The sequence below is a fragment of the Mesoplodon mirus genome (genome assembly GCF_964341445.2).
Source record: "Mesoplodon mirus genome assembly, chromosome: 3".
NCBI classification, from domain to species: domain Eukaryota; kingdom Metazoa; phylum Chordata; class Mammalia; order Artiodactyla; family Ziphiidae; genus Mesoplodon; species Mesoplodon mirus.
The window spans coordinates 17,715,850-17,737,390 of NC_138978.1; the positions used below are offsets into that span (position 1 = coordinate 17,715,850).

General features: G+C 44.3%; 1 protein-coding gene across 5 annotated transcripts in view; it reads right to left on the reverse strand.

The window, feature by feature from the left end:
* UBR4 (ubiquitin protein ligase E3 component n-recognin 4) overlaps positions 1–21,541 on the reverse strand; it is a 129,802-nt gene that overhangs the window by 39,588 nt on the left and 68,673 nt on the right. For all 5 annotated transcript variants that reach the window (XM_082612626.1, XM_082612624.1, XM_082612627.1 and 2 more), the window contains 18 exons: positions 16,421–16,517; positions 15,420–15,527; positions 14,863–14,979; positions 13,474–13,683; positions 11,802–11,951; positions 10,328–10,555; positions 9,498–9,576; positions 8,759–9,004; positions 7,463–7,631; positions 6,794–6,938; positions 6,125–6,210; positions 5,325–5,412; positions 4,870–5,063; positions 3,032–3,271; positions 2,479–2,617; positions 1,623–1,748; positions 1,380–1,508; positions 247–590 (listed from right to left, as the gene is read on the reverse strand). In XM_082612626.1, coding sequence (XP_082468752.1) covers positions 247–590; positions 1,380–1,508; positions 1,623–1,748; positions 2,479–2,617; positions 3,032–3,271; positions 4,870–5,063; positions 5,325–5,412; positions 6,125–6,210; positions 6,794–6,938; positions 7,463–7,631; positions 8,759–9,004; positions 9,498–9,576; positions 10,328–10,555; positions 11,802–11,951; positions 13,474–13,683; positions 14,863–14,979; positions 15,420–15,527; positions 16,421–16,517 — 2,895 coding nt within the window. The remainder of the gene's footprint in view (positions 1–246; positions 591–1,379; positions 1,509–1,622; positions 1,749–2,478; positions 2,618–3,031; positions 3,272–4,869; positions 5,064–5,324; positions 5,413–6,124; positions 6,211–6,793; positions 6,939–7,462; positions 7,632–8,758; positions 9,005–9,497; positions 9,577–10,327; positions 10,556–11,801; positions 11,952–13,473; positions 13,684–14,862; positions 14,980–15,419; positions 15,528–16,420; positions 16,518–21,541) is intronic.

Here is a 21,541-nt window from a genome sequence, read left to right on the forward strand (position 1 = left end):
TGGTACCAACCAAGTACAAGCCAAACATACTATCTACACGGAAACCTGGGCTTCAAATGCTCCCCAAGTTTGTTCAGCTATACCCGGGACCTCTTCCCATTTTTTTCTCTATTATAAGCTAGCGAAGCTGTTTGGCAGGGAGAAGCATGGTTCCGTGCACCCTCTGGTGCTCCCAGCACCGCTGCCGCCTCCACCCCAGCACGAGCAGGCATGAGCGGCCCCCATCACCACGGTGCAAGCTCTGACCGGGTCAGCAGGCACATGAGCTGGCGGACCTCCTCCCGCATGGCTGCAGAGCCTCTGCGAAGGTTATAATCAAAGAGCTCCCGGATGAGGCCCTGGGAGACGAGGATGTGCCTCAAAGCGGGGTTGGTGGCCAGGGCCCGGAGCAGGGTGATACAGTGCTCGGTGACGGCCGAGGCGCAGCCGTAGCACTTGGTGGAGGATGTGTGGCCACAGCCCAGGACAGACAAGGCGCGGTACTGGCTGGCAGTGAAGGTGGGCTGCACGGAGGTCCGAGATGACTTGGTGGCTGCTTCCCTCTGCTGCAGGTCATATTCCAGCAACTCTTTGCGTGAAGCAAAAACTTTCTAAGGAAAAAAAGAAAAAAGAAAAAAAAATGACAAAGGAGAAATCAATCAGCAATTAAAATAAAAAGAGGAAGTTAACTAGAAATCAGCTTTGGTTTGAAAAAACACTTTACATGCATTATCTAATTTAACCCTCTTGATAACCTTAGCAGTTAGATACTTTATCCCCATTTTATAGAGGAGGAAACAAGCTTAGAGGGGTTGGCTTGACCAAAGTAAGTGGCAGAGTTAGAACTCAGCCTCTGATCGCAGGCCCACACCCTTAACTCCCACGTAACACTGTCTCATAAAGAACAAAGTCAGGAATGTAGGCATGTGTAGCAAAGATGGCACACCAGCAACTTAAGGGACAAGGACCCTGGCTCCTCTCGTCTGCGGCTAGCCTTCCCTCCCATGGGGGTGGGGTCTGTAACATGCCATCCACCGTATGGCCCACCCTGGTTGACTGGAGTTGGTGTGCCCTACCCTTCAAGCCTGCAAACACGTCTATCAGAAAAAACGGGAACAAAACCTTGGCACCCAATTTTTTTAAAACCAGTTAACACCTCTACTAAAAGATGGGCTGTGAATGGTCAAGAAAAACACTTCTATAATAATCTCCATTATTCTGTTTTCTGGAATGAACTCAGCTCTCTACTGAGCACCCAAAACCACTGTGGGTGAGAAGCTATGAGGCCGGGCAAGGGCACCCCCGGAGCTGAGCTGCTGGAGGAGACCAAAGAACTGCTTTGAAAACGACATCGATAACACATGACCAAGCACACTGTCCAGCTGCTCCCGTTTCTCTACCTGGATGATTTTGGAGAGTTCATCGAAAGAGTTCTTGCAGTCTCCACAGTACTCCTGAGCCAGCTGCAGGATGTACCGGTTCACACTGGCTGAGGTGGAACTGATGCCCCCAGCCGTCCCTGAGTCATCCTGCAACCAAGAGGGAAGCTGTCAGCCTTCCACCATGAGATGGCCTCACCCAGGGGCTAGTCTTCTGCTTCTGATCCAGAACCCTCTCCAAATGTCCCTCCAGCTTTGGACTACCTGTGGCTTTTCAGGAGCTGCCTCGTTCACTTTGCAGAGCAGGTTCTCCAGCTGTGGCCGATGTCCCATCAGCTGGTGATACACTCGATCAGCTTTGTCCAGAAGTGTGTTGATGTTGGAAACAGCCTAGACAGGAAGAGACAGGGGTGTGCATGAAGGCTCGTCAGCATGAAGATTTTTCCCTGAGTGATCGGTCAGGGACCTCTAGGTCAGGTACTGTGTTTCATACATTATTTCTATTCTTCACAATAATCCTGTGGGGCAGGTATGTTATTTTTAATAATACACAATGTATATGATATATGCATAAATAAACAATGCTGAGAGCAGTGACTTATGCCAGGTCACACAGTATTAAAAAGCACAGGTGGAACTGGAACTTTCAACCTTCTGACTCCAAAGCTAGGTGCTCTTTTGCTTTGCCAGGCTGCTGCTGCTAGTGACTATCCTGACAGCTCCCCCCTCTTCCCTGTCCTCCCATATCCAGTCCCAGCACATCAGCTGGCAGAGAACTAGCCCCTGGACAAGCCAACAATGAGGGAAGGCCAGCAGCTGCAATTTGAAGCAGCCTGTGGAACAAATGCAGGGCAAGTCACCCAACTTCTATCTGCCTTTCCAAATCTTGTCATTTGTCCCTTGAGATATTCTAGTTTCATTAACAACATGTCTCCAAAATCCTACACAAACCATGTGTTCCAATATATCTGTCTTATTCGTTGCCACTCAAAAGCCGAGCCCTGAAAACAGTGCTGAGTTGAGAAGACTTCAGCTAGAAGGAAAAGCACACTCCCCACATGAGCTCAGTTCACAGCTCAGATCAAAGCCCTGCCGGAGTCTCGGACGGATGTGGCCTCACCTTCTTCCGGTCTTCTTCATTCTCAATGGGATCCACTGCACAGCAAGGCTTGGCATAGAGCATGAAGTCGAAGCGAGCGTATTTACAGAAGCCACAGGCATTGCACAGGAAGGGGTCCTTCTCATCATAGTTGATGGATCTGAAAAACCACAGTGATTGGGTCAGGGGGCAGCAAAGGATCTGTAGGGAGAGGAGATGGACCGTGCCACGTCTATGCACCGCAAACTACTGCAGGGACTCTCGGCGGGGCAGCAGCAAATAGGCGAGGATGACTTCAGCAACCAGGTAACAAGAAAGGGAGACCCAGAACCAAACTTAGGGACCCCAGCACCACCCACCCCTGGACGGTCTCGTGAATTCACATGCACGCGCACGCCCACACACATCCCACTCTTCCCCTTCCCTCTCCTTTTCCATCCTTGAACTCCGCACTCTACATACCCATGATCCTCTAGTTATTATGAGGGCACCACACAATGAAATTGAGCACAGTGAGACTCTTACAGAAGAATACAAGGAATGTGCCTGGCCTGGGTGACAACCACTCACTTACCTGCACTTGTGACACTGGTAGACATTCTCTCCACAGTTGCCGCAGACCCCTGGGTTGGCAGGGACTGAGGCACTACAGCGTGGGCACTGCAGGGTCTCCGTGGAGGCCTGATAGTTTTCATAGAAGTCTGCAAACTCAATCATCAGGTTGGAAGCAACTATTGGCAAAGGCAGGTCGATCTTCACCTCTGTCTGCCCGGGGGTCAGCTGAACCTTCTTGGCTTTGTGCCAGCGAGCCGGCCTAGGAGAGACAGTGTCAGACAGAGGGGCAGATGGCCTAAGAGCCTCTCACAAGACCCTCAGCAGTGACAGTCCGATGAGACGAAAAGAAGACTGTCCCTACCTATTCTTCTAAGGCAATTAAGTCGTTATTCTAAGGAAAGGAAATCTGGCAAATAAAAGCAACTTAATTTAAAAAATATGTTCCCTCTATTCTTTCTCTCTTGAAAAAAAAGGGGGAGAACATACAGGTGCTTTAAGACATTATATATGATAATTTTTGATACTCCAGAAAAACAAGGGAATGCACATCAAGGGAAGATATTACTCCAAAAGTGTGCCACACTGAAGCCTGTAATCCCAAGAGGTACCATGATGATGACTGCCACGAGTTCCTATCCAGACAACTACCTTGGAAGGATAAAACTGAGGTTGCTTTAGAGAGGCAGAGGGACATACCAGGATCCGGACCAAGTGCCAAGTAGAGTCAGAAAGAGTAAAGGCACTGGATAATTTAGAGGTAATTATATTAATACAATTAGAGCTAATATTTACTGAGCACTTACTATGTGTCAGGCTCTGTTCTCAGCACTTCACATATACTAACACATTTAATTCTTAAAATAACACCCTGAAAGTGGACTTCCCTCCATTTTACAGTTAAGGAAACTGAGGCTATGTAAATTCTCCAGGGGATGTGAACCCACAGTCTCATTCCAGAGTCTGAGGTCTTTACCAGCAGCTACGCTGAGTCTACACAACAGAAAATCAAATCCACCTTCTCCAGAGGGGACTGGGTCATCCCAATGAGCAGCTTCTACTTGCAGATCATCAATGTTAACTATGCTTTTCAAAGGACAAAGAGAAAACTTCCTTTAAGCAGAGCTCCTGTAGCCATTTGTTCATGTGGTACATGCTAGCTTTAGGCTACCTTTAGAGTAATACCAATACTTCCATTCTATGCACAGAGCAGCACTCCCTGTAGGTCTAAACATTCAAGTAGCAACTACTTATATTCTCTGCCCAACAAAAATGCCTAAGTCTTCAACAACAAGTGGTCTGTCTCTGTAAAAATTGACACTGTAACCCATGCTAGTGTCTTCTTTGGCCCATATACAGCATGCCTTGAGATTCAGATGTTAGGACAGAGAATCTAGAAAGATCCAACATCAGCATATGTAGAGGGAATGCACCATGCAAAAATGGAAGGACTTCAAACTAGAGAACCTCCTTGAGAAATACTGCCTGCTCTGTGAACAAGAGAACAGTGTCCTAATCCAAGAAACAACTACTTCCCATATAGAATCATCTATCTAAAAATAGAACCGCTCTAGTTAACATGGGTATGAGAAGCCTAGAAGCCCTCACTCAGCTTCCCTTCAGGCTGCTGAAGATCTTAGACCCTGAGGGTTCCACGGGACATAATTTCAAAATAGTTTTCGTCAGCATCCTTAAGAACTGGTGTTTCACCTGTGTCCCTCAGCCACGACCTAAGTAGGCAAGAGGACATACTAGGCCTCTAGAAATGTGCTGCTTTACCTGATTCCAGCAATCAAAGGCAACAACTGATATTGAGCCTCGTAAGCCTGCTGCCCCTCCCCAAGTCTGAAAAGCCCGTACTTGTTTTTCAGCTCCACGATGGCCTGCACAGTTCGGTTGTTGTAATAGAGGTTGATAGTCCGCACCATCTTGGTCCGTTTCAGGTCCCCAATTTTCACCGTCACTTTGCTGATGGTGTGGCTGCCAATGAGCTTCACAACCTGCTGAGTGGTGGTGTACCTCGTGTCCACTTTAATGGAAGACAGCTTGATATACTAAATGCAAAAGTAAACACAAAACACTGTGTTAGTTCAAGGCTAACGGCTCACCCTGTCCTCTTCAAAACTCATCAGTGTAACCCACTCTTCATCCATGGATGAAGTTTCTATTTAAGGTAGCAGGGCAGGTAAGGATTAATACCACTGCAACCAACCATTGGGAGAGGGATGCCTATGCAGTAATAATCAACCTCGAAAAACAAGAAACCCACTGGCCCTGTAAGCCTCGGGACTGTCCATGTTAAAGATGTCACTTACACAAAATGGCACTTCTGGATTATTACACACCAGGCAGGGATCACTCTCCAGGTAATAACCATCAAACTCCACTAGGCCAGACAAGGTGCTAAGGAAGAAAGCAGTCTTAGCATAAGGAGATTTTCATTTTAGAAGGCATGGAGCTTCACAAAGAAGCCATGAGAAAACCATGGCTCAATATTCCCCAAGGTAAGCTCCACTCTAGTGAGAACACAAGGAAATGTGAGAAATCCCAACAGAGTTAAGTCACAGGAAGGGAATTTCAACTGAGTGACCTTAGACGTTTCCTATTTCTGAGCTGTTCTGAGGTCACAGGAATCCTAAATGTTACATTAAAATTTGACTCAAAGAAGAGTCACAATTAAATTTACTAAAAATCACTGAATTGTACACTTGTAATGTATAAATTTTGTTGTATGTAAATTATACCTCAATAAAGTTTGGAGGAAAAAAAAGAACAGTCACTAATAAACCAGGGAAATAATAAACTGACAGTTTAACCAACACTTTCTTCCAAAGTTTTTTTTTTTTAATGCAACCATTTCTGTAAACTTGCCTTATGTGATTTACACTTAGACCCTTGAAAACTAGAGACCTTCTTAAATCATTGCTTACCAAACCCTAATTCAGCAGTTACATTTTGAGCACCTTCTATGCACAAGGCCCCAACTACAAGGGAGGGATTCAAAGACCAACTAGACAGGAGCGTGTTGATTCATAAATAAGAGCCAATCAATGTGGAAATAGCAACTGGACTGTTGACCGAGCTTCAAATAGGAAGAAAGCAGAACAAAACTCACTTGTAAATGTTGGAGTTGGGATGGTTGGTAAGAATGTGGTTTTGAGTACGAAGAATCTCCACAGCCTTCTGTGAATATTCTTTCAACTGAAAACAGAAGTCAATATAGGACCAGAATTAAAGCCCAAGGGAAAGTCTTACTGGCAAAGACTTTTTTCCTCTGCTTTCTAGCTGATACTGCCCTAGAAGTAGCAGCCCTCATTCAGAATCAAACAAAGCTGAGCCTAACTCCTAGTCATTTAAAGGATTCTATCTTCTTTAGTAGTTTCCACGATCTTAGTGACAGCCCCTCTTTCTATACCCTGTGGAGGAAGAGAAATTTTACTATTATGGAGAAGCCATGAAATGGTTATCTAATTGCAAAAACACGTTGGATATGTGATCAGGACTGCCAGGAAACCCAGAGGAGCACTTTCTTTCCCAAGCAACTTTAATGAGTTGCATTTTCTTCCCCACTTTATCTACTTCTATTGGCTAAGCCAAATTCAGACTATATTTATTTGCTAGTGTGTATTATCTAGGTGGCATACATACTGGGAGTGCTTAATATATATTTAAAAGACACTTCATATATGTACTCCCATGTGGGTCGATCATAACGTTCTTAACTCAAGATAAAAAAGGTTAAAATGTAGCAAGTTAGCCTCTCCGACCGTCAATCGTCTGTTACCTTCTTCTCTGTTTGTGGGGTTTTCAAGGAGAAATATCCTAGTAGGTCCACAAACTGGGCAGCCTTACGACCATAGGCTGGGAGTTCTGGCCATATAGACCACATCAGATCTAGCAGGAGCTCCTGTTGAGATTTGCTAGAGTTTCTGTAGATAAATGACAGTTCATATTATAAGCAGCAGAAAACCCTGAGGTTCCTTTACTTATCAACAAGGCCCAGGTACCGTTTTGGAGATGTATCTATTTCCCCACAACTATGGGTTAAGTTTGAATGGCTCTACTGTTCTTTTGACAATCAACCTTAACAGATGTAGCATGATCCTTTCCTGTCTTCAGGAGGTGATTTATTCCCATCATCTGACATCTCTCAATGGCAGAAACTGAGCTTTGTTACCCTAAAGAGTCAAGCCTGGTCATTTTACAAACTTCTAAACATAGCCTTCTTAGTGGAAAACAGATCATCTCTTGCTTCTGACATCAGTTTAATAGCCAAAAAGCAGATAACTCAATGAAGAAATCTGCAATAGTCAAGAGGATTCAGATTGGTGTAAATACTTATAGTACGGATGACCTTGAGTATGTGACATAGAGCCAAGACAGAACTGTTGATACACCACCCACTCTGGTCCCAGACCCACACAGTCTGCTAAAACTAAGCCCCGGACCCTACCTGTAGATATGCAGTGTCAGGCAGTGGGCCTGCCAGCGCACCGAGGAAGAATTGGACTCTAACAGGAAGCAACGCAGAAACTGGACCAAGGTCTCCTTATCTGCAAATTTGTTCAGCTGGTTCACCAGAGCTGTGCACAGCTGGTCCTCCTGGCTTCCTGAGCTCTCACCTGCAAGATCAAAGCAGGACTAAAGGGCTGAAAAGTAGGAAGAAGTGGTCTAGGGTCCTACAGCCGGTGCTCAGGTGGAAAGAGAGGGAATTCTGTCCATGTTTTAAAGTTTCACCAAAATGGTTATGATTTGAAAACAACTTTCAGTTGGTTACTGGGGGACAAAAAGTCAGCCCCAGATATAATAATCCTACCAAAAAAAGTACCTCTACAAGCCTGGCACTGACAAAGATAGTCACACTGGAGAAGGAGTTTCCTTTCAAAAGTTTGCTACCTACAACAGTCAACATTACCACAGACCGGCACAGAGGGATCTGAATAATTCATTGGGGAATGTGAACCTCCACTGCTCTCCACCAATCACCTGTCTCAGGCCTCCAAGGACCATGAAAATCAGGAACGCAGAAAAAAGCTTTTGCCTTTCTGATGGCAAGGAATCAGCTAAAGTGCTGATCACTGCAGTGTCCATTTGTAGAGCATTTACCAGTTTACAAGGCACATTTACAAGCACAGTTTCATTTAACACTGACAACCTCTCCACGAAGCAAGTGTTATTATTTCACAGAAAAAGAAACTTGGGCCTAGTAAAAATGTTTGGTGCACTTTGACCTGTCCCGTTACAGACACTAGGTATGGGAGTCACACTCTTTGAGGTGTCACCTTCAACATAACTGAAAATGAGACCAAGAGTAGACACTAGAGGGCATTTGGGTTTTAGGTCCCTGTAAATCAGGATGAAAAGCCTTTCAGAAGAAGAGAATGACAAACGTATGGTTACCAAGGGGGGAAGGGGGGAATGCGATGAACTAGGAGATTGGGACTGACATGTATACACTATGTATAAAACAGATAACTAATGAGAACCTACTGTATAGCACAGGGAACTCTACTAAATGCTCTGTGGTGAACTAAATGGGAAGGAAATCTAAAAAAAGAGGGCATATATGTATACGTATGACTGACTCACTTTGCAGTACAGCAAGAAACTAACACAACGTTGTAAAGCAACTACACGCCAATAAAAATTAATTAAAAAAAAAAGAAGAGGAAGAAGAGAATGAACGATGTGCTCTCAGAGAGATTAGAACACATCACCCTGGCCACTGAGACAAGAAGGTGACCCTTACCCTCTTTCTCCTTTTCCTTTTCTTCTTTCTTGCTCTTCTTTGTGGACGACTTTGACTGTGTTGTGGCTTGTCCAGAACCAGTGGCCACAGGGGCTGAGGAGGAGGAAGCACTGGAGGGCCCTGCCGAGGCCGCCAGTGCAGCGAGGACTTTGCTGCCACACAGAGCACAGGAGAGCAGCTGCAGCAGCACCGGAGACACCCCCTCATCCACCAGGAAGCTGACTTGGAGGAGGAAGTACAGGACAGCTGCAGGCAGAGGAGACAGGGGCTCAGCTCTGACACAACTGCGAGACTCACACCCAAGAATGGGAGCACCTGCTCCAGACGCCAGGGCCGCCCTACTCCCACCACCTCCTTTGTCCAGGTTCTCTGCTGGAAGTTCCCAGAAGAATTTACGCCCTCTTTGGAAATATCTGACAAGTACTGCAACAGCTACACAGAGACTGGCTCCCAGCCCCCACTCCTTTGAAGAAGACGATTCTCCTCCTTACTTGACCACAACGATATGGAAGTCAGATACTCCTACCTTGTGCTCCCACCGCACCCCACATTTTGTCTATGGACGCTTAGCAATCTTATAAGTTTTTACTTGTCTTCTTTGCTGGGCAGAGTTCTGTCTATCTTGCTCATGGCTGTACCTCTAGAACCCAGTTTAACGCTTGGCATATAGTGGGCTTTGATGAACAGTTCTTGAAAGAATGAATGGATAACAGCAACCAAAAGGAGAAGCACTGCTTACAGTCATCTTTGATGCAGAATTTCTGCCAGTTGATGGTTCGCTGGGCAGCAATCTCTGCACAGGCTTTCAGGTGCTCCATCTGAAATGGAAACCACTCACCAGAAACGACCCACACCTGCTGTCTTGAGGGGTCATCACCTCAGCTTTGGACTACAAACCCTGGCCCTCTGTGTAAGGTTGGTCGGTGCCCCAGTGAACCTGGGACCAAGGCCCACTGAGCCTCCTACATTCAACGTCCCACCACACAAAGCCCTTTTGTTTTCAGGGATTCTTCAGACCACTCAATAATGCAGCAGGAAGGTAGGTCATGACCTAAGACACTACAATCCAGTTTACTTTTTTCTTGCTAAAAGCATAATAGTAAGAACACTGGATTAGGAGTCTTTAACACTGAAGATGTTCTTTCTAGATGTTCCTATGCAATATATTCAATTTACTCTCCAAAGTCAAACAACTGATCTTAGGCGATAATACATCATTTCTTTAGTATTCAGGGACAAAAATGAGAGGTGCACAAATCCCGGGTTGATCCTGTCCACGACATGAGCAAATGACACTGGTAAAAAGCCCAAGCCACCCCTCCTCACAAAAGAGGAACCACTGCCAGGTGGGGGTGGGACCAGGGAGGGGCAATCGCAGACCCTGAAGCCAACTGTATTTGGTACAGCACCCAGTTGGGTATCATGGATTTATCCTGATCGCAACCCCGGCCATGATGTTCTCAAAATACTGAAAAGCCCTGTGTGTGCTGATCCATCCTATTACCTACTTGGCTGAACCTCATCCACAGCCTCCCCTGCCCTACCACACCACCCCAACACCGGCCGTACCAGGCTGATGAGCGTGTCATACTGCAGGGCGGAGCCAGAGCTGGCTGTAACCACACTCGCCCGGAGGAAGATCCCCTGCTCCTCCAGCAGCTTCTTGATCCCGCGCACATGGGAGTCGAGGGTGTGCAAATCCCGGAGCTGGCGGTATTTCTCCTTTGACCCACAGATGAAGAGCAGAAGTTTGCGGACTTGCCGGCGCACAAATGGAGTTTGCTGGATCATCAGGTACTTGAGGGGAGAAACGACACAGAGAGTCAATGACTCTGGAACTGTATCTATACCAGCCATGGCGCCTTGGGTTTACATGAGCTGTTACTAAAAACTGGTAACACAAACCAAGCTACTTCCTTGCAGTCAAGCTAGCCCCTGGTGAACTTTAGCATTCCTTACAAGGACCAGGAGAAAGAAAGGCATAGAAAGAAAAACGTCAAAAAGGGAAAAGGAGCAACATTCCTGCTACCGCTCGTGGAGTACTTAGGAATCTATAGGAGGCTGGTCTGCACTCCAGCCCACCCAGAATGAACGCGTGAAGAAAAAAAACATTCAGAATCTCTCTTTCAGGTAAAAGAGGTGGGGAAGAAGCTGCGTTGTTACATCTACATGACTTGAAATGGCTGTTTGGGGTTTGCTAACATTATTCTTCCCAGAGTTAATCTCATGTTTGCTGTGCAGGTTATTCAGCTATTTCCTCTCGGCTCCAAAGCCACCCCACCACACCCTGCTCTGTGACGTCCAGTCCAGAACTAAAGCTAACTGCGCTGTTTCTTGCCGGCTGGTCCCCTCTTAGGTTCTGCCAGTGGGGAGCACTGGAGGGACACCAAAAGGCAGGAGGGAGAGAAGGGACTTGCTCCTTCCCACTTGCCTGCAGTCCTAGGAGCAGCCCTTCACCCTAGCGGCCTCTAGCATCTCTTCAATAGTCAAGGACAAACCAGGTCCGGGCGGTCCTGTTCACTGGCTTCTTTTAGAACTTCCAGAATCCACCACATCACATCCCTTCAGAGCTCCTGAGGTGCGAGCAGCAGCAGCCCCTCCTCAGATCCACCGGGCCTCTCCTCTGCATTCAGGGGCCTGCTGGCAGCTGCTGCTTGCGGTTACTACCCCTCTGTTACCGCAGCGTTCCCTTTTTATCTTTTCAGTTCTTCAGTGGCTGTTTAACCAATTCTCTATATTAAAATCTCTCAGTTCATTTAACTAGTATACTTTCTGTTTTCCAGGCAGAGTCCAAACTATTAAACTTGTCCATTATCACCACATGTGGGGGAAGGTAAGTGTAGAGAATCAAAAACTAAAGTGGATGGCTTGCTCTGATACACATCTTCCACAGTTTCACCACATAGTACACTCTGGAGGGGCAAGACCTAAATGGTGCAAGGGACTCTGCTGGGGGAAATACCACATGAGGATTAGGATGCAAGGGAGCCACAAAGGCAGTCACAGCCGGTGTGTCCTCTCCTCAGCTGGGACCTTCACTTACCTCTGAGAGAAAGTAAAACCACGAATGATCAAAGACAGGAGGCGGGATTCGAGAATTGGTGTCAGCGATCTTTTTGATTTGGTATGGCAGCCTCAGTACCATCTCTGTGAGAAGCTGAGTATAGGCCTCAAACACATCAGCAGCATGGCCCTGGGACAAGAACATTTGTATAAGAACCTGTGATTGACAATTTCCCCGACCACAGTTAGGAAAAAGGCTGGTCTATTGCTCACTAGGAGTACCTCACGCTGGAGATGGTAAATGGCACCTTTCAAAGCTGGAGCCTTCACCGACTGATGGCTTAATTTATAAACCCAGGAAGACCCCAGGCTCCTGGGGGCAATTTCATTACATTCAAAGCTTATTGTGGAGGCAGATCTCACTGCTCTTAAATGTTCTAACATTTCACTCTGGTTTTTGACACTGGATTGATTTTACTCTGCTTGCACAAAAATTAGAATAGGAAAAAATTGAAAAAACAGCAATGGAGAAGGATTTCTGACTTTCTATGAGATGTATTCCATTCCCTAGAACCGAAGTTTTCCATGACAACAAGAAACATTCGTGTAACCAAGGGGGTGTCAAAGATCACTAAACTCAGTGGAGATCCTGAGCCCACACACAGAGGCAGGGGTACCGAGAGATTGAGGACAATGGAAACAACAGCTATCCTACAACCTGTGTGGTCCCCAGGAAGAGTCTGCGAGAGTTTGGGGGCACGTGTCCCACATATTCAATCACCAGTTGTTTATCAGACCTATGTCAAGCACTGGGCGTGTGAGAAGAAATAAAATATGGTCTTTGCTGATAGTCTGGAGGGGAAGACTCTACATGTGTGCACAGGGTGCTCTGGGACCCAGGGAAAGGCCATCTCGCTCAGACAGCAGGAAAGTGTGTTCTGGGGAAGGATCCAATACTTGAGCTGGGTCTTGAAGAAGGGCTAGGAATTAACTAGACAGGGGAAGGAAGGGATGCAGAAGGAGAGGAAAAAATTTCTGAAGGGACAGCATGTACATTGGGAGAGACGCAACGATTAGCAGGGCTGCATGCGGGGGTGTTACAGTTGATCAAGTAGAGAGTTAAGTAGATAGCTGGATTGGCAAAGAACTTTTTGGCTGAAAAGTTATGGAAAACCACTAGAAGGTTATACAAAGAGAAGGATATGATCAGATTCAAAATTTTTGCCCTGTTAGACTCCCATACTATTCGAAGCTGTCCTGAGGGTGCAACAAGAGGCACAGCTACCCCAGGCCATCTGCTCCACTACACGGACTCAAATGCAACAGAAATGGTAATAATAATTAACATTTATTGAGCACTGGTATGTGCTAGGCACTGCGCTTTACAAACATCACCTCGTCCAGTGCTCACAACAACTCTATAAAGCAGATACTATGTGTATGCTCATTTTCCAGGTGTGCCAACTGAGGCTTACTAAGGTCAGATAGAACTTCTCCAAGCTTCATGGCTGGTAAGTGGGAACACTTCTCCCCGAGGGACATGTTCCCAGACTCACCTGACCCGAAAGCCCATCTTCTAAACTAGGGCATCCTGTAACAGCAGGGGGAGTATGTGACATTTCTGGCTCCTTCAGTGCTACTCACTGAGACTGAAGAGGACAGTGCCCTAGATGAGGGACAGGAGTGGTTCACTGCCCGGGGAAGGACCTCACCTTCACATACTGGCGGAGGAAGAATGGGCTCATGTCGGGTGGGGATGACGTAGTATGTGGTTTCAGCAGCTGGCTGGTAGCCACGGGCTCCTCATCGTTCTGCTGGCTCTTCCAGTACTCCAGCAGGGACTTGAGCACGTGCAGGCAGTAGTCCACAGCGCCAGAGCTCAGGAGGGCTGCTGCTGTGGCACTGGAGATGAGGGAAGATGACTGGGGAAAAACCAGGGAGAAGCTAAGAATGGCCTGTAGAACAGTGTGGCATTCAGCTGAGTGTTGGGGGTAGGAAACGCACTCACAACAGCCTTAGGAGTAGCTGTCATGGAAGTGAGGGAGTCAGTCTCTTGAGTTAAAAGTTTCCCGACTAGGGGCTTCCCTGGTGGTGCAGTGGTTGAAAGTCCGCCTGCCGATGCAGGGGACACGAGTTCGTGCCCCGGTCTGGGAAGATTCCACATGCCGCGGAGCAGCTGGGCCCGTGAGCCATGGCCGCTGAGCCTGCGTGTCCAGAGCCTGTGCTCCACAACAGGAGAGGCCACAACAGTGAGAGGCCCGCATACCGCAAAAAAAAAAAAAAAAAAGTTTCCAGACTAGGTCAAACATTTCCCCCACTCTTCTGAACAGCAGCATGGTAAGAGAAAACAAAGAAACACCAGTTCCCAAATCTAATCTCCCTACACATATGTGCCAGAGGCCAAGGAGGCCAGGATTAGATAACCCTTCCACCTGCAGGGAAGAGGTTTTCTCTTTCTCCTTGGGCAGCTAGAAAAGAAGCCCATTTATGCTAAAAAGAGAGAAAACTTTCCACTATAGGCACTTCTTTGCAGCCCCATCCTCCTAGTAGGGGCTCTTTCCATAGAACCAGCTTCCAAAGGAGATGGGGTGAGTGATCACATGAACAGAAAAGCGGGAGAAAAGCTACTGTAAATAAAACCATTAGGAGAGCCTGGCAAACCCCAGCCACCCACACAGCTCAGAAGCTCATTAAGACTGGATGCAGTTCAGCCTCCATTTCTACCTTTTCTGCTTTGTGTTAATCTCCTTTCCACCACACACCAGTGCTTTCTCTCTGCTCTATTACCATACCTTATAGCAACATACAAGAGGGGAATCCTCTTAGCCCCTCTGCGCCTTGCAGAACAGTCTCCTGCTTTTCAATAATGCAACTTCCAAACGCTTTAACCGCCCCCGGTGGAGGGATTGTTGGAAAAGATCAGAGCTTAGAAGGGACCCCGAGAAAGGTGGATGCTCGGCCCCTGAGCGGTGGCAGCTTAGAATCTTACTGCTCTCGAGCGACAACGGCCTGGCTCTAACAGAGGCCTCTGCCCGCTGTCCGAGCGCCAACCAGACAATCCTCTTTCCTTTCCCCACACCCATTAGCCCAAAGCAAGATACCTCGCATACGGAAGACTTGGATCCGGATTTGGTCCTGGACATGAAGACACTCAGGAGTCTCATCACCACCAGGTGGACCTCATTCAGGGCACTGCGTTCGTTCTTCTTGGAGACATCCTGGGGACAGAGGCGGAGCCCAGAAGACCACACTTACTTTAACCTTGAGGCGTCCTCTCAACAAGATTGCCTCACTTGGACTCAGAGACAAAACAAGCTCCAATGTACCTGTGGCCTATACGTGGATGATCTAGAGCCTGATACATCTAGGAAGCCATGTTAAGATACAAACAACCAATTTATTGTTTTCACCTTGTGGAGATACAAAATGTCTATGAGGGCAGGGACTTGGTCTTGTTCCTCATTTATAGCCAGAGCCAAAAGTATGCCAGGGCCAAAGCAGGCACTAAAAACGTTTCTGATGAATCAACAGAACTGGAGCCCTCAGTGGAGGGTCACCCTTTGAAACTAGATGAAGTTCCTCTAAGAGAGGAATGAAAAACTGAAAACTGATCTCAGCCAATCCCTGCCTCTCACACAGTATGACTCTCAAATTTCACCTTCTTATCCATGCCGAGTTCAGCAATAAGCTGGGAGAGCAGGTTGTCCAGGGCCCCCTTGTCTTTCTCATCTTCTCCATCCAGATCTGTAGTAAGCATCAGAATGACCTGGACGTCAACAGAGAGATAAAACATGAAAGCCAATTCCCTAAAGAACAACAATTCTAAACACAAGGTGTTTCAGAAGAAATCTCAGTTTTCCTGACTGCCCTGTCAATCCTAACAATAATCCATGAAAAGGTTCTAAGTCCTAACGTAACCAAAGTTGAAGTGTCCAGAGTCAGAAGAGTCAAATTATGGCATATGCTACCCTTGGCATCACAGAAAATGTTCTGCAAAAAGTCTGCAAAACTAATTGACTAGCCTACACTATATCCAACCAAAGTGGCTTAAGATATGGCACTGTGGTATTCTAATTAAAGAACAATTTTGCCTAAGACGAAGGCAGCTAGTGGGAGAACAGCTATCAGACCACACTCTACTACTAATATTAATAAAGAGTTACTAGGGCTTCCCTGGTGGCACAGTGGTTGAGAGTCCGCCTGCCGATGCAGGGGACGCAGGTTCATGCCCCGGTCCAGGAAGATCCCACATGCCGCGGAGCGGCTGGGCCCATGAGCCATGGCCGCTGAGCCTGCGCGTCCAGAGCCTGTGCTCCGCAATGGGAGAGGCCACAACAGTGAGAGGCCCGCGTACCGCCAAAAAAAAAAAAAAAAAAAAAAAAGAGTTACTAGACACTAAGAATCTCTGAAGCAGACTTTTGTTCCTGGCTCTGTCAATAACTAGCTGGATGGCTGTAGAAATTTTTTAATTTCATTCTGTGATCCTCGGCCTTCTCATCTATAAAATGAAGGGCTATAACTTGCAATTCAAAATTACATTCCATTAATCTATGACCTAATACCAAACCAAGTCTTACAGAGCCTCAGAAGGAGAGCTGTGAGCATGCTTAGGGATGGTCCAACTCTGATGTGTACAGACCCAAGTGAACTGAGGGATACCTGCATGTATGGAATGGCCCGGACACCTCCAACACTTCGTAACTGGGGCAAAGTTTGCAGTAGTCTCTCCAACAGCATCAGACGGACCATGTGCAGCCTAAAAGACCAGGGAAAATACATGAAACATGAGCTAATACACAAACACTAACCAGCTGAATATAGTTCTTTCCTCCTGCCACTGACGTAAATAAGGAAGCTACTTCTTAGGAACAATCCTAGCATTAAAAAAAAAAAAAAAAAAAACTGTTAAAAGATATGCCTTTGGTATACCAGCAACATAGAAGGAAAAATCTCACTCTGTTAAAGTGGAGCAAAACTATTCCAAGATACAGCTGATGGTACTGAAAACTTACTACAGGAAAGTTAAAATATTTCTCAAGCAACCAGGTCCTAGTTGTTCTCACTATTCAAACCAAACCTTCAATAGTAAGCTCTATGGCTTTTCCCAACACATGGCCCTATTCTGCCTCCAGGCATTATTTTCTGGAATTCTCCCGGCTACAAATTTTACATCATCTAATTGCATAGTGACCTAGCCCTTTTTTCTTGCTTCCCAAGTCCTTAGGAAGGCCAGTCACTGCTTTGCCCTCTCACAGTTTAGCCATCATTTTTCCTAGTATAAAATTCAATCTCAGCATCAATACTAGAACCGTGAGTTCTCCCATATATGCAGCTGGCCACTACCTAGCCTTCTTCATCTGCAGATATACAACTGGGCTTCTATAGTATAACAAATGTGTGTTTCTGGATCTCTACTGAATATGCTGATTCAAGAGGACCAATATGAAAATTAATTAGGGTCTTGTCAACAAGTGGGTTGGCAGTCTCACCTAACACAATCTTACACAGATTAACAGTGCATTTGCTAAATCAATTAATGGATTCACTCTCAAAATTAATAAACCATTTTGCTTCATTTTACTTTACGTGTGTAAGAAACCACATGCCTTCATATTTTTTAAGTGTGATTTTCATGCATTCCATATCCTAGCAGGTATCCAGAATATTTTCAGTATAATAAAAATCTGAATGAAAATAGTCTTGAATAATAAATGACAATTGTTCTAAAAAGAACTTGAAGGAATGACCTAAACAACCTTCAGAATATAGTAATACACAAAAACCCAGGCATGCATCTTCGAATAATTAGACCAGCTGTGTGAGGACTACAAATGAATAAAATTGCTCAGGAACAGATAAGGTACAAGTGATGAAAGACGAGATGACAGAAGCAGCTTAATACTTTTAGGATAAAACATAACAAGTTCTGAGATGGATTAAAATCCTCAGATTTGGAGAACATGCATGTGAATATACACAGAAAGGAAAAAGCCAACATAATGAGTAGAGTCTGGATCTGGACCAAGATCATGCCAGATTACTGACTTTTCAAACTCTTAAGATAGTAGTACTCTTGCAACTTAACAAAAAAATTAAACAGTGTACCAAAATTACAATTTCCTCCTCGTGACAAAGTAAAACCAATTCAGTTATTCTATTACTTAAAACAATAAGTTACTTAACAATTCTTTAACTAACTTATTCCTGAAAAATACAGTTAACTTAAAACAACTTTAGAGAATTTCATTAGCAATATGGCTAGGTTACCTAAATTGACCCTCCAGCTAAAAACAAATGAAAATCCTAAAAAGATAAAACAACATTTTCAAAATAATGAGTCTCAAGAAATTTCAAAGGATCGAAATCACATAGTATGTTCCCCAACCACAGTAAATTAAGCTGTCAATCAATAACAGAAAAATAATTAGAAAATCCCCAAATGTTTGGAAATTTGGCAACATATTCCTAAATAGCCCATGGGCCAAAGACTAAATTACAAAAGAATTTAGAAAACATTTTGAACTAAACAGCAATGAAAATACAATGTATAAAAATATGTGAGCTCCAGCCAAAGCAATGTTAAAGGGAATTTTAGAGAGAAATATATAGCTTCAAATATGTATTGAAAAAGAAAGGTTTAAAATCAATGATTTAACTTTCCATCTTACAATGCTAAAAGAAAAACAGAAAATTATCCCCCCCACACCAAAAATTAAGATACTAAAACAAAAAAGTTAGTAAGAAGAGAAAGGAAATAATCAAGAGTGGAAATGAAATAGAAAGTAGGCATACAACAGAGAAAAATCAAAGCCAAATGTTGGTTCTTTGTAAATAAAGTTGGTAACTTCTAGCAAGACTGACTTTTGGAGGGAAAAATATTTGTTACCCATACTAGAAATGAAAAAAGGTATATCACTACAAATCCTAAAGACATTAAAAGGATGATAAGATATATTACGAACAACTTTATGCCAGTAAAATGAATGAATTCCTTGAAAAGCACAACATATCAAAATAGACACGTGAAGAAACAGTAATAATTCTGTGTCATTTAAAGAATGAATCTATAGTTGAAAGTCTTCCCTTAAAGAAAGTCTTCCCTTAGAGACCCAGGTGACTTCACGGCTAAATTTTTCCAAGAACTCAGACGAAATAAAACCAATCTTACACAAACTCTTGTAGAGAACAGAGAAATGGGAAACATGTCCTCACTTACTTTATGAGGCCAGAATAACATGAACACCGATACCTGACAAAAACATTTCAAAGAAGAAAAATTACAGGCCTAAATAAAATATCAGCAAATCAAATCCAGTGATGCAAAGGATAAGACATCACAATCAGGTGTCCCCAGAAGGTTGGTTTGATAATGGAAAATATTAATTACTGTAATTTACAACCTTAAACAGAATAAACGAGAAAAACATATAATCAACTAAGCGCCACAAAAGCAACTGGAAAGCTTCAAAAACCAACCCAAGATAAAATATCTCCCAGCAAACTACTAACAAAACTTAATTTGATAAAGAATATCCTAGAAGGGCTTCCCTGGTGGCGCAGTGTTTGAGAGTCCGCCTGCCAATGCAGGGGACACGGGTTCGTGCCCCAGTCCGGGAAGATCCCACAGGCTGCGGAGCAGCTGGGCCCATGAGCCATGGCCGCTGAGCCTGCGCGTCCGGAGCCTGTGCTCCGCCACGGGAGAGGCCATAATAGTGAGAGGCCCGCATACCACACACAAAAAAATTTTAATTAAATTAACAAACAAACAAATAAATAAATAAAATATCCTAGAAAACCTTCCAGTTAACATCACACTTCATGCCAAAATAGGAAACCATTTCTCCTGTGTCTGGTAATGAGGTAATAAGGATTTCCACCATCACCACTTCTCTCCTACCCAATACAATAAGGCAAGAGAAAACAGTTGAAAGGTGTATAAAGACTGAATGGAAAAAACTTAAATGTTGGGCTTCCCTGGTGGTGCAGTGGTTGAGAGTCCGCCTGCCGATGCAGGGGACACGGGTTCGTGCCCCGGTCCAGGAAGATCCCACATGCCGCGGAGCGGCTGGGCCCGTGAGCCATGGCCGCTGAGGCTGCGCATCCAGAGCCTGTGCTCCGCAACGGGAGAGGCCACAACAGTGAGAGGCCCGCGTACCGCAAAAAAAAAAAAAAAAAAAAAAAAAAAAACCCTTAAATGTCATTATTTACAGGAGACAAGATTGTTCATGCAGAATCTGTGATAAGAATTAATCTAATTACCAAATCCATAATTAGGATTAATCTAATTATCAAAACCGATAATTAGAATTTAAGTGAATTTAGAAAGATCACAGAATACAAGGTCAAAATAAAAGTAATAATGAGCTCACCAGCAATTAAGAAATTATTAGGCCAGGAGATGAGTGAAGACAGAAATCCAGAGGGGTAAGGAGAGCCCTGAGACTGATTTCAGGGCATCCGAAAACTTGAGGCTATGATGCTCTAAAGGCAACTTGTACATCAGGGTGCTAGGACCTTACAAGGCGTCTGGACTAGGAAAAGATGCCTAGAATCTGCCCCAAGTGAGGAGAGTCTTCTAAGAGAATCTCATAAAAAAACCACAGAAGGCTACAACCTGACTTTAAAAGTAAACAAATATACCACTTCCCCCCATACCACTTTTTCCCCATCCAGGAGTCTGTAAGAAAAATTAGCTGACTCAAATCCTGATGCTGAGACAAAAGGAGGAAAAAAAAGAATCAGCTGCTGAAATATAGTCTAATCTATGTATCTTTTTCCTTTTGGTTAACACTTTTTGTGTCCTATTTAAGAAATCTTTGCCAACCCTAAGTTATGAAGATATTTTGTCTTCTAAAACCAGTACGGTGTTACCTTTTGTGTTTAAATCCATAGCAACTGATTTTTGTGTATGATCAGGTCAAGACTCATTTTATTCCGTATTAATTTCCAACCAACCTATTGCCATTGATTGAAAAGACCATCTTTCTTCCACTGTACAGAAGTCTCATCTGTGTCATAAATCAGGTGACTATGTATGTGTGAATCTGTTTCTGAACCCTAGTCTGTTTCGTTAATCTATTTTGTCTATCCTTGCACCAATATCCCACTGTCTTACTGAGCACAGCTTTATAAGCTACAGTTGTGTAGTCCTCTAATTTTGTGGGTTTTCTTCTATATTGCCTTAGCTAATCTTAGTCCCTTGCTCTTCCAAATAAATGTTAGGATCAGCTTGTCAGTTTTGACACATATATAAAGCCAGCTAAGATTTGTGACTGGGATTATACTGAACCTGTATCAATGTTAAGACAATTGTTACCTTTATAATAATGAGTCTTTCAATCCATAACATGGTATATCCCTTCATTTATTTAGATCTTCTTTAATTTCTCTCAATTAGCTTTTATAGTTTTCAGTGTAGAAGTGTTATATAGCTTCCAAACCTATAACTATGTATTTGATGTTTTCTGATGTCACTCAAATAAATCTTAGGAAACTATAAACAACTAATCACAGGAATTTAAAAAAGAAAGAAAAGAGATATTAAGATACATGGAGAAGAGAATATGATGGTCTAACATCTATTTAAGTCCCAGAAAGAGAAATAACAGAAAATGAGGCAGAAGCAATGCCCAATGAGATTAATGAATGAGATATCTGAATGAGATTAATGAATGAGAAGTTTCTAGAATTAATAAAAGACACTAACCCAAACATTCAAGCAGAACAAATGTAAAGAAATCCATCCTAAACCTATCCTAGTAAAACTACAAATAACAGTGA